The 12,306-nt window shown below is 44.6% G+C and overlaps 1 protein-coding gene across 1 annotated transcript in view; it reads left to right on the top strand.

Moving 5' to 3' along the window:
* Dnah12 (dynein axonemal heavy chain 12) overlaps nt 1-12,306 on the top strand; it is a 244,057-nt gene that overhangs the window by 106,456 nt on the left and 125,295 nt on the right. Inside the window, exon 43 of the mRNA XM_063257331.1 lies at nt 934-1,126. Within this exon, the coding sequence (XP_063113401.1) occupies nt 934-1,126 (193 nt within the window). The remainder of the gene's footprint in view (nt 1-933; nt 1,127-12,306) is intronic.

Raw genomic sequence — 12,306 nt, 5'->3', positions numbered from 1 at the left:
TAGAGAACAAGACCAATAAAACTTAGGCATTGTAAACATTACAGGACTTCCAAAGAAGACAATAGTCAAACCAGAATGGGTATCTTAGTGAATCTTATTGTCTTCAAAGTAGTTGCCTATGTCTTCAAACTTGATACTATCATATAGAATGGAACAGAGTCTAATCAGTCAAAACAAGATCGTGGGAGTACTACAGGACTTCAAAACAAGTTAATAGGAAATCGAAAAGAGTTACTATTTATATATCCTAATTTTTTTGAATTTTTTCTTTAATTAAGACAAACATAAGAAATGACTAAATAATTTTTTTGAAACAATAAGGGGGAGATTGAGATAAAACAGGACATAACAATATAACAATAGAGGTCACAGCATGACTGTTTCAACAACCTAGTACTTCACCACCTTATAACCTGACTTAATAGTAATTACCATAGTGTCTTTTTCCTTGAAATATTTGGATAAAACTTCATATACTCTAGCTTCAAATATTTTCATATCAAGAAGCCCAGAATAAAGCCTTTCTAATTAATGAGTGAAAACTTTATAAAGCCTTTCTTAAAAAGAAACTCTTGTGTTTCTTAGTACTTTTGCTAAACATACATATTTTCCTACACATATGTAGGAATGCTTTACTTTTTATTTTTAAAAATAAATTTATTGTTTATCTTTATAGTATACCATGCTATTATAAATGTATATATAACAAATGATAAGTATATTTACATGTAAAATGGTACCTCAGCTCATGAACTTAATTTACTCCACAATTCTGGGGAAGATGGTGTGTTCCTATTCATTACCCAATGGAAAGTTTGTGAACAGAGCAAAATTTTGCCTAATTTTTTACAAACAGCATTGTTTGCAAATAGAAAAATTCATGACCTGAGGCATAAGTGTATGCTGTCATGTATAATAAGGTTTTTTTGATAGGTACGTTTTGGAACATTTGTCAAGAATATGTAGAATTCTGAAGCAGTCTGGTGGAAATGCTTTGCTTGTTGGACTTGGAGGAAGTGGCCGTCAATCTTTAACTCGTCTGGCTACATCCATGGCAAAAATGCAGATTTTCCAGCCAGAAATTTCTAAGAGCTACGGTATGAACGAATGGAGAGATGATATGAAGGTACAGTTATGCGCAGACCTAGTATCTTCAGTGATAACAGTGCATTCTTCTCTCTGTAAAGGGAAAATGAGCCTGTGCTACCTGCAAAGCTATTTACTGAGCCCATGCAGTGCAGATTTACTGTCCTAGGCTCCAGCTGTTTAATCTCATTCTGTGGGTCCAGCAATGCAGCGCGACAGGTGTGTAAAACACAGAGGAGGGCACAGGAGCTAAGGGGAGTGATACACAGAAGAGTAAGGTTTTTAAACTGAAGTTACCCACACTATTACACCTACTTTATCCTAGTTCTGGGGAAATTTACTTCAGATAAATATGCAGTTTCCATCCAATTGTTAAGTGTGCACTTCACGGGCTGGGCATGTTGGTCAGTAGCTCAGCATATGCCTGGTATATGAAAGGCCCTGGGCTTGACCCAGACACCTCAAAAAAAGATGAGCCGATGATGTGGTAAATGTTGTCTTAATAATTTCTGCAGACCTGTGTTGCTGAGCCATAAACCAATAGAATAGTGCAGTACATATGTAGGGCTTCATCTTTATGTGTGTAAGGATCTGCAGTCTCTTATAGACGCAGATAATTCAAAGTGAAAAAAGGAAAGTATTGCTGGACTTCATTCATTTTCACTAGCACTTATGCTAAAAATTAGCAGAGAGAAATGTGTTTTTCTTGGTTACTTGAAGACAGAAGTGGTACAATCCAAACAGATACCAAGTGGCCCACACAGATGACAGAAAATACTACTTTTGTTGTTGTTGTTGAAACAGGGTCTTGCTGTGTGGTCTGGGCTGACCCTGTATTCACTATGCAGCCCAGGCTGGCCTCAGACTGCAGTGCTTCTGCTGTCGCAGCCTTCTGAGTGCTGGGATTACAGGCATGTGGCACCGCACCTGGTGAAAATAATACGTTTTTGTTCTTTCCTCTTCTGATCATACTGAACAGGAAGATTTTTGATGCATTTACTTGCAGATAAGCTAGTGGACACAGAAATCAGCGTACTTCCTGTACCACTTCATAGTAGCAAGAACAGGGACTTTGGTCAGACATAGGTCTCAGTTTCTGTTTGCATTATCTGTCAGTTATGTTATTTTGGGCATGTTGCTAAATCTTTCTGTGCTGTTTCATATGAGTGTATCCGTTTCTTCTGGATGATCCAGTTTGATGGCATACAGCTCTCCATGGTATACTCCTATCGTTCTTTTTATGTCTGTGGCATTGATTGTAATGAACTCTTTCATTTCTGGTTTTATTCTGAGTCTTCTCTCCTTTTTCCCAGTTAATCTACCTAAATTTTTGTTAATATAGTTAGAATTTTTTGAAATCTCAGCTAAGTTGATTTTTAAAATTTATTTCCTCTTCTCTCATTTATCTCTGCTGTAACATTTTATACTTTCTTTTTGCTACCCTTTGGGCTTGGTTCTTTTGTCTAGTTCCTTCAGATGCAGCATTAGGTTGTTGATCTGATTTTTTTTTTTTTTTTTTTTTGTACCAGGGATCAAACTCACAATGTTGCACTTGCCAGGCAGGCACTTAGGTCACTGAGCTAAATCCCTGGCCCCTGATCTTTCGTCTTTTCTACTGTAAATATTTGCAGCAGTAAGCTTTCCTCTTAGCCCTCTTTTGCTGTGAAACATAAGTTTTGGTATGTGGTATTTTTGTTTTCATTTCTCTCACCATGTTTTCTGATTTTCCTTGTGATTTCTTTCCTGACCCAGTAGTTATTTAGGATTCTGCTGAATTTTCATTTATTTGTGTATTCTCCAGTTTTCCTTTACTATTGAGTTCTAGTTTTACTCCATTGTGACTGGAAAAATTGTGGCTTGAATTTAAAATTTGCTTTATGGCTAAACGTATGGTCTAACCTACTGAATTTATATGCAGTTTATTTTGAATTTAAGAAGAATGTGTACCCTGCTATTGTTGAGTAGGATTTTGTGCATATTACCTGTTAGGTCCTGTTGGTCTGCAGTGTTTTCTATTTTTTATTGATAATTCTTCTTTTAAATTTTTATTTAAAGAAAGACTAAACAAAACAGAAAATAGGTAGAAATAATACATATATTCAAAGAAAAAAATAAACAATAAGAAATCACTAGTTGACATTTACATATTGTCGTTTTATAAATAGTTGTAAGATACAAAACGGAACCTGTAAAGTGGGAATTCAAACCGCGATACCGCAAACAGTTCTGTTCAGCTGTCCAACAGAAACTTAGAACATGGTTGTCAATCCTGTACACTTAAACACATACCTGCAGTTATCCATATCTTCGTTTATGTTTAGATTAAACAAACTAAAGCAGGTTAAAATCATTCTGAACAAAGAATAATAGTATTCCTGGATTTCACATGATACTCCGTGATCAGCACTGGGTACTATAGTGTCTTTTTTTAAAAAATTTAATTTAAAGGAAGACTAAACAAAAAACGAGTAGAAACAATACATAATTTCAAAGAAAAAAAATAAACAATAAAAAATCACTAGTTGATGATTACAGATTGTCTTCTTACAAATAATTATTCAAGATACTAAAGTGGAGCATATAAAGTGGGGATTCAAACAGGGAGACTGCAACCAGTTCTGTTCAACTATCCAACAAAAACTTAGAAATATGGTTATCGATCCTATACACTTAAACATACATACCTTCAATTATGTTGAGATTGAATAAATCCAAGCAGGCTAAAATCACTCTGAACAAAGAATGTTACTATTGCTAGGTTTCACACTATGACACTCCAGGATCAGCACTGGGTACTTTAGTGTCTCTTTTTCTTCAAAGTTTTTATTGCTAATTCTATGTGGTATTCTATCACTTACTGAAGTATTGGTGTTGAAGTCTCTTGGTCTTATTATGTTATCAAATTTTACTTCATGTATTTAGGAAATTTCGGCCCATAAATATCTGTCACTTGTCGATGTCGCTCCCGGCCGGCAGGAAGGACACACGACAAAGTCTGGCAGTGGACAACCTTTTCTTTTATTTTTCTTCTCCGTACAGCCTGCCCTGGGATCGCTCCCAGCCGAAGCCTCCTTTGGTCCGCTCCCCGCGGCTCCTTCTGGGCTTCTACTTCCGGGCTTCTCCTTCCCCCCCAGGGGTGGCACCAGTATATATACGGATACAGTGTCCAATCATGTTAAAGTGAGCAAGGCAAGCTGATTGGCTAACATCATCAGTTGCCAGGCAGACTATATTGTTGAGCGGGTTGCTTACGCGGTAAGCAGGAAACTAACGTGCTCGATGGGAGGGGTAATCTACCTCAGGCTTTACTCTTTACTACAGGCCTCACGTCCGCCAAGTGAGGCGACCGGGCTCGGGGCTGCGGCTCCCAACATCTCCCCCTTTTTTATTTTTTTTATAAATGTGCGCATCGTAGCCCTTCCTGGACTGGGTGCAGAGGCTTATGCCCTATGCGTAGGCCCACCGTAGGTCCTTGGCTTAGACCCTGGTCGGCCGTCCCATGGTCTGCCAAGGCCCTGAGGCCCTCGTCCTTTTTCTAGGGCCAGGCACAAACTGGACGGAACCTGGATGCACACAAGCTTGCACTCATTTCCTCTCCGTAAAGAAATCCCCTCGGAGAGAAATTTAGACCTGGGCAGCATCTAACAGTCCAGCGGCTTACGTGCAGGATGGGGTAGGGCCTGGCTTAGGTTGAGTCGCACCGGGGGAGTACGCTCTTACCCGTCATTGACTCTCCTACCCAGCTATGTCATAATTTTTTAGAGGAGGAGTGTGGGAAGCTCACCACCCCTAGACTCGGTCGTAGGCTAGGCGAGCGAGCCATGCATATGCCTGAGGATCTTCTTGTCCATTTCGGGCTACCGCTATTTCTATTCATCTTGTTGGTTGGTCTGTGATGGATCTCCGGTAGGGCAGGTCTGATCTTCAGTCGAGGGCTTTGTCGCCCGTGTCAGTCTCTCCGGTACCCACAGTGGTTCTCGTCCCGATTCCTGTGGGAAAACACAAACCGCGCCTCGGTTCCAGCTGACCACTGGATCCGGGCCCATCCATTGTCCTGTCAGGACATCTTTCCACTTCACCCACCCTTTATGGTTGGGGGAAGGGTTGCAGTGCTCCACGGCTGGGGAGCAATTATCATTATTTAAATTTAAAAAATTGTGTGTGAATAGTGCCATGGATAATCGTGCCTTTGGGGCCAGGCCTTGGCCTACTCCCCCTTTTTGTTTTTGTAAAATTTCTTTGAGGCTTTTATGAGCCCTCTCAATGATTCCTTGACCTTGGGGATTGTATGGGATACCATGTTTTAATTGAACCTCCATCATTTTGCAGAACTCATTGAAGGCTTTGCCTATATAGGCTGGTCCATTATCAGTTTTTAATATTTTTGGTTTGCCCCATGCGGCCCAAGCCGCCAGGCAATGATTGATCACATTAGACACTTTTTCACCTGTTTCTGCTGTTGCAAATATGACATGAGAACAGGTGTCTGTGGAAACATGAACATATTTAAGAGTCCCAAACTCCTGTATATGTGTGATGTCCATCTGCCAAACATCACCAGGGATCAAACCTCGAGGGTTTACTCCCATCGGTATGGCAGGTTTGTATGTGGCACAGGAGTCACATAGTCGCACGATATCTCGTGCATCTGCTCTGGAAACATGGAAATGGTTTGCTAGTGTCCTGGCATTGACATGAAACTTATCATGGAAGGCACGGGCTCGCTCGATTGGTGTTAGTAAGGTAAAAATCCATAACGGGCGAGTGGCAGTGTCAGCAGCCGCATTCCCCTGTGCCATAGGCCCTGGCAGGGATGTATGTGCTCTTATGTGGGTGGTGAAGACCTTATGGTGTCTGTTCTGAAGCAATGTCTGGATAGACAGGAACAGCCCAGCCACTGTGGAAGTGGATCTAATTAAACCGGCAGTCTCAAGCACTTGCATAGCATTGACCACATACCTAGAATCGGAGACAATATTAATGGCTTCTGAGAACCGTTCAAGAATCATTTTAACGATCTGCAGTTCCACCACCTGAGGCTGATCAGGTTCAAATTGTATGGTAACCGGGGGCTTGCCTAGGATCACATAGGCGCCTATCCCCGTCTTGGAGCCATCTGTGTATATTGTAGTTGCTGGGACTAATGGCTCAGAGGCAGTAACCTTTGGAAAAATTATAGGGTGCTGAGTGACAAATGACAAGATAGGGTCTTTAGGGTATTGATTGTTTATATCCCCATGGAAAACACATCTCAGAATGGCCCATGTATCTATGCAGGCAGCCAGGGTCTTGATCTGGCTGGCGGTATAGGGTACTCGGATGGCTTGTGGTCCTGAGCCAAAATGTTGGACAGCTCTATCATGCGCTTCAAGGGCCAATGAAGCGACTGCCTCCGGGTAATGCTCTATGACTTTTGCAGGTGAGACCTTAGGGTGTATCCACAGTAATGGTCCTTTCTGCCAAATCACCGCTGTGGGCTGTAGACTAGTCTGTAGCAAACAGACATCAAAGGGTCGCCCTGGTTCAATTTTGTGTAAGGTAGCCCCACCTAAGGCTTTTTCCACTCTCTGTAAGGCAGCTCTTGCCTCAGGAGTGAGCCTCCTGTGGGAGGCTATATCTGGGTCTCCCTTCAGAAGGTCGAACAGGGGTTTGAGATCTGAATTTGGTATATGTAAATATGGCCTAATCCAATTAATGTCTCCCAATAGTTTTTGCATGTCATTTAGGGTCCTAACGCCATCCGTCCTAATGGTGACCTTCTGTGGAGAGACTAGCATAGGGGAGATTTTTGCGCCTAAGTAGGTCACCATTTCTCCTCCCTGAATCTTGTCGGGGGCAACATGCAGATTAGCTTGTCTCAGGGCCTCGACCAACTGGCCAAGCATATTATTTAGCATGTCTGGGTCCCTGCCGCTGAGCAAAAGGTCGTCCATGTAATGCACACATCTTATCTTGGGAAAGGATTTCCGTAGGGGGGCCAGTAGGGAATCAAGGTAAATCTGACACATAGTGGGACTGTTGGCCATACCTTGGGGCAGCGTTATCCACTCGTATCTGAGATCAGGGCTTTCTTGGTTAATGGTGGGTAAAGTAAAGGCGAACCTATGAGTGTCCTCTGGATGCAGGGGGATTGAGAAGAAACAGTCTCTAAGATCTATAACATAAACTGGCCAGGACTGAGGGATGGCTGAGAGAGCTGGCAGCCCCCTCTGGACCGCCCCCAGGGACTGCATCTGCGCGTTGACCGCCCTTAGATCATGGAGCAGCCTCCACTTGCCAGACTTTTTCTTAATTATAAAAATGGGGGTGTTCCATGGGGAGGTTGACGGCTTAATGTGTCCTAATCTAAGTTGTGTACTGACTATTTCTGACAAGGCTAATAGCTTCTCCTTAGGCAGGGGCCACTGAGGTACCCAAACTGGATCATTTGACCTCCAGGTGATTTTGATCGAAGTGGGTAGGAGAGCTTCTTCAGCGGCCCCTAAGAAAAACCCAGCCCTTGCCTACCTTTTTTGTTCTCTACTGGTATTGGGGATGTCCGACCCTGTAGGGCATTGCCCAAGCCTTTGCCGGGGGTATATCCCTGGTTCCTGAGTATATCCTTAGCCTGGGGGGAGCAGTTTGACGTAAGCGTGACATCCATCTGAGTGAGGATGTCCCTTCCCCATAGAGACACTGGCAACTGCAACACAAATGGTTGGAAATGGCCCTGATGACCCTCCTCATCGCACCAGAGCAGGGTTGAAGCACTAACCTGAGGAGCTGACACCATCCCCAGGCCCTGCAGCGTGTTATCTGCAGTGTTGGTGGGCCAGTTGGAGGGCCAATCCTTTCTAGAGATAATGGAACGGTCAGCTCCTGTGTCTAGGAGCCCTGTTATACTCTTGCCGTTGACCTTAAGTGAGAGCATGGGCCTTTTATCAAGTATTATATGGAGTCCCTCGAAGACTTCCCCTGAGGAACCGAAACCTTGACTTTCTCTAATTTTCTGCTTTGAGGGAAATCTCCTGTGGAGACTGGGGAGCAGCAAGAGCTGCGCTATCTTGTCTCCTTTATTGATTACCATAGTACCCACAAGAGATTGAACCATAATTTTAATGTGTCCTGTGTAGTCTGAGTCTATGACCCCCGGGACTACTATGAGACCCCGAAGGGCCGTGGAGGATCTCCCGATCACCAGACCCACGGAATTTTCGGGTAACGGTCCCTTAAAGGTGGTTTCAACCACTTGAACACCCATATCAGGCACTAATATAAGTCTGGAGGCGACACTGAGGTCCACACCTGCTGACCCAGGGGTGGCCCTTGTTGAAGGCTGCCATCCTGAGCTGTCCTGTCTCTGGGGCGGGGGCCCGCCTGTGAAGGGGGCCCCCTCTGGCCGTTTTTTGGCCCTCTAACATCTCGTCCACAAATACGGTTGCCCTGAGCATCAAAGACCGACCTACACTCCTCAGCTTTGTGTGATCCCCTCTTGCATCGCCCACAAACATATGGTTCTTCATTCCTAGGGCGAGGCCTAGCATCTGTATTGTTTGGGCAATGACGTTTAATGTGTCCTGGCTCCCCGCAGGCAAAACACCCTTTAGCCTTACATTCCCCTTCTAACCCTCGAGGTCCCCTCTGCTGTACAGCCGCGGCCAGGAGAGCAGCCACTCCCGAGTTGGAGAGCGGCCCCCCTATCTCTCTACATATCCTAATCCAGGCGTTGAGGTCGTTGTTCTTATGAGGAGCTATCGCTGCCTTGCACTCCTTTGTACATTGCTCAAAAATCAGCTGCCTTACCAGCGGTCGAGCCACTCCCGGATCAGAAAATATCTTATCGGCAGCATCTTGCATTCGGGCCACAAAGTCAACAAATGGCTCTGTGGTACCCTGAATTATTTTTGAAAGACACAAGGAGGCTGTTCCGGCACCACTTACCTGCTTCCAGGCGCGGAGCCCTATGGCGTTGATTTGTTCATAGACAGCGCCGGGGAACTGAGTCTGATCATCAGCGTGCCGACCTTCTCCCATAAGCATTTCCTTGTTCCACCCCCGGTTTCCCCGATTGGCGTTTCTCTCAGCCTGCTCTGCAGAGAACTCTGCGTACCAGGCTCGCCAATCCAGGTAACTACCCGAGGGCAGACACGCCTTTGCCAGCTGAATCCAGTCCGCGGGGGTGAGGGGCCCAGAAGACAGGTTCTCCAGCATGGCAATGGTGTAAGGCGCAGTTGGCCCAAAGGTTGTAACTGCATTTTTAAGTTCTCTAATCTGCTTTATCTCAAAAGGCTCCCATGCATTATGTCCCTGGCCCATAGCTACTTGTACAGGAAATATCCCGTAGGGGCCACTATCTATCCCAGGTGGTGGATGTACCTCATGAGACAAACGTCCCCCCTGCCAAAGCCGCCTGTAAAAATACCGACCCGCCGGCGGCGGAGCATAAGACGGCGGCCATGATTGGGCGGAAAATGGGGGCCCGTGCATCACTTCCTGTTCTGGCGAAGGGGAAGGGAGCTCCCGGGCGGCCGCCTCGTGGCGAGGGATCGCTTCCGGGAACAGCCCCCAAGGTGGGGCGGAAGGCTTCGCCTCCCTCTCGCGCCGGGGAGCGCTCAGGAGCTCTCTACTCCTCCGCAGACCAAGTTGAGCGGAGCGCAATTCACGGCGCAACGCTGGGAAAGAACCCTGCGACTCCTTATCGAGCGACTTAGGCTCCTGACAGCTGGTCTCTTTGGCCTCCTTGCCATTCAACTTTCCCTCGTCCTCGGAGTCAGACGACTCCGAGGCTAGAGCCCCGTCCTTCTCCTTAGCATCTTTGTTCCCCTTGACGGGCCCCTCTCGGGAGCTCCCCGACTGGGCCTGCTCAAATACCCTGCGTACTTTTGTAAGCTCTTGAGAGCTTTCTCCACAACCACCCTCGCTCTTAGTGTTGCTACCTAGCATGTTTCCCATTTTTTAATATGTTACTCACCGCGTGAGGCCCAAGGAATCCGCCACTTACGCGTGAGCCTGAGGGGAGTCTAAAAGCCCTGTAGGTGCGCGCCACCCAGAGCCCAGGCTTATCCCCAACTCACCTGTCTCGCAGCTCTGTACTGGAGCGTTGTCCGCTGTCACGTCTCGGGGGTGATCAGTCTCCGTACGGGCCACCAAATGTCGATGTCGCTCCCGGCCGGCAGGAAGGACACACGACAAAGTCTGGCAGTGGACAACCTTTTCTTTTATTTTTCTTCTCCGTACAGCCTGCCCTGGGATCGCTCCCAGCCGAAGCCTCCTTTGGTCCGCTCCCCGCGGCTCCTTCTGGGCTTCTACTTCCGGGCTTCTCCTTCCCCCCCAGGGGTGGCACCAGTATATATACGGATACAGTGTCCAATCATGTTAAAGTGAGCAAGGCAAGCTGATTGGCTAACATCATCAGTTGCCAGGCAGACTATATTGTTGAGCGGGTTGCTTACGCGGTAAGCAGGAAACTAACGTGCTCGATGGGAGGGGTAATCTACCTCAGGCTTTACTCTTTACTACAGGCCTCACGTCCGCCAAGTGAGGCGACCGGGCTCGGGGCTGCGGCTCCCAACAGTCACTGTTACATTTTTCTGGTTAACTGACCTCTTTTGTGATACCCTGGGAAACTGGACATTAACCCAGGACCTGGGCTGGGGATACAGCGCAGAAGCTGCACATTGCCTGCCTGGCAGTCACAAGACCTGAGTTTGATTCAAGGTACAAAACAGAAGACAGGACCTGGGCTATGAGCTCAGCACTTTTTTGTTTTGCTCTTTACAGATCCCTAAGCTGCTCAGGCCGGACTCAGACTCTCACTCCTCTTGCTTTTGCCTTGCAGAGTGCGAGGACTAAGGCAGACAGGACACTCTAGCAATGACGTTTTTCCTCAGGCTAGGGATTGAACCCAGGGACTCATGCTAGGCAGGGCCCGTACTGCACCACTGTGAATGGGCCCTTTATCATTATATAATGGCCTCTGTCTTTTTTCAGTTTTTACTTTTCTGAGTGTATGGCTGTGTTTTTACTTCACTCTGTTTTGTCTGATGTAGTACAGTCAGTCCTGCTCTCTTTTATTGACCATTTTCTCAGAATCTTTTTCTATCCTTAAAGCTTCATCCTAAGTATAGGCGTGCTTAGATCCAAAGAAAGTCTTTTGTAGGCAACATATGATTGAATTCTGGTTTTAATTATCATAACTTGTGTATAAGTCCATGCATTTTAAAATTAATTTTATTGGCATATTTTAGATATATAAGATCATGTTCATCACAGAGAATTTGTACATGTACATACCTTGATTCTTTTTCCCCAACCCCCGCACAACCCCTCTTCCCCTCCTTACTTACAAAGCTTTGTTTCCATTTTTCTTCTGCTCTTTTTGTCTTGTCCCTTCCTTCCTTTCTACCTCCTCCCTTCCTTGCTCCTTTTCCCATTTGAACATGTTCTTCCTATTTCCCAATATCTGTGAATTATTTTGGTTCTTATTTTCCCTTTCTGTTTCTTACACCAAAGACACAATGTGTTATATACACGTGTATCCAACTAAACTCATTTAAGAGTATGGTCTCAAGGTGCTTCCATTTACCTAGAATGTCTCAAGCTTTCCTTCTTTATGGCAGAGTAGTATTCCAATTATATAAAAAAAATCCACATCTTTTTTTAAATGGAAAAAAGGTCAAACAAAATTTCATAACAAAATAATAGGAGAATAACAATAGTTAACATATTATCTTTTAAAGCAGTTGCTTGATACAATATGAACATAAAAATTTCTCCAATTGATATTAGCACAATCCTTTCTTTTTAATGATCAAAGAGACACTAATAGTATGACTAACTTGTATTTTTTTCTTTTTCCTACTGTCCTTTCCCCTTTCACCCATCCTACTTCCTTTTTCCTTTTTAATAATTTCTTCCATTTCACAATAAGCATTGTACATTTTAGATGTTATTTACTCTTTCAATTGCTCATACCAGGGAGACAATATGATATTTACACATGAGTCTGATTTATTTCACTTATGTGTATGATCTCAAGTTGCAATAATTTACCTATAAAACTCTCAAGCTGATCCTTCTTTATGGCTGTACTGCACTGTATAAAAATACCACATCTTTTTAATCCATTCCTCAGTGGTATGATGTTTTCAGTTCTTCTGAGAAGATACCCAGAAAGGAATAACACAGTGGAATGGGACCTTTAATCCTAGTTTTTTGAGGAATCTCCACACTGATTTCCAG

This window comes from Cavia porcellus, unplaced genomic scaffold, assembly GCF_034190915.1.
Source record: "Cavia porcellus strain 051 isolate PalLab524CR breed Dunkin Hartley unplaced genomic scaffold, mCavPor4.1 scaffold_10, whole genome shotgun sequence".
Taxonomy (NCBI): domain Eukaryota; kingdom Metazoa; phylum Chordata; class Mammalia; order Rodentia; family Caviidae; genus Cavia; species Cavia porcellus.
Note: the sequence above shows the minus strand (reverse complement) of the source record. Positions and strands in the feature narration are given on the sequence as shown.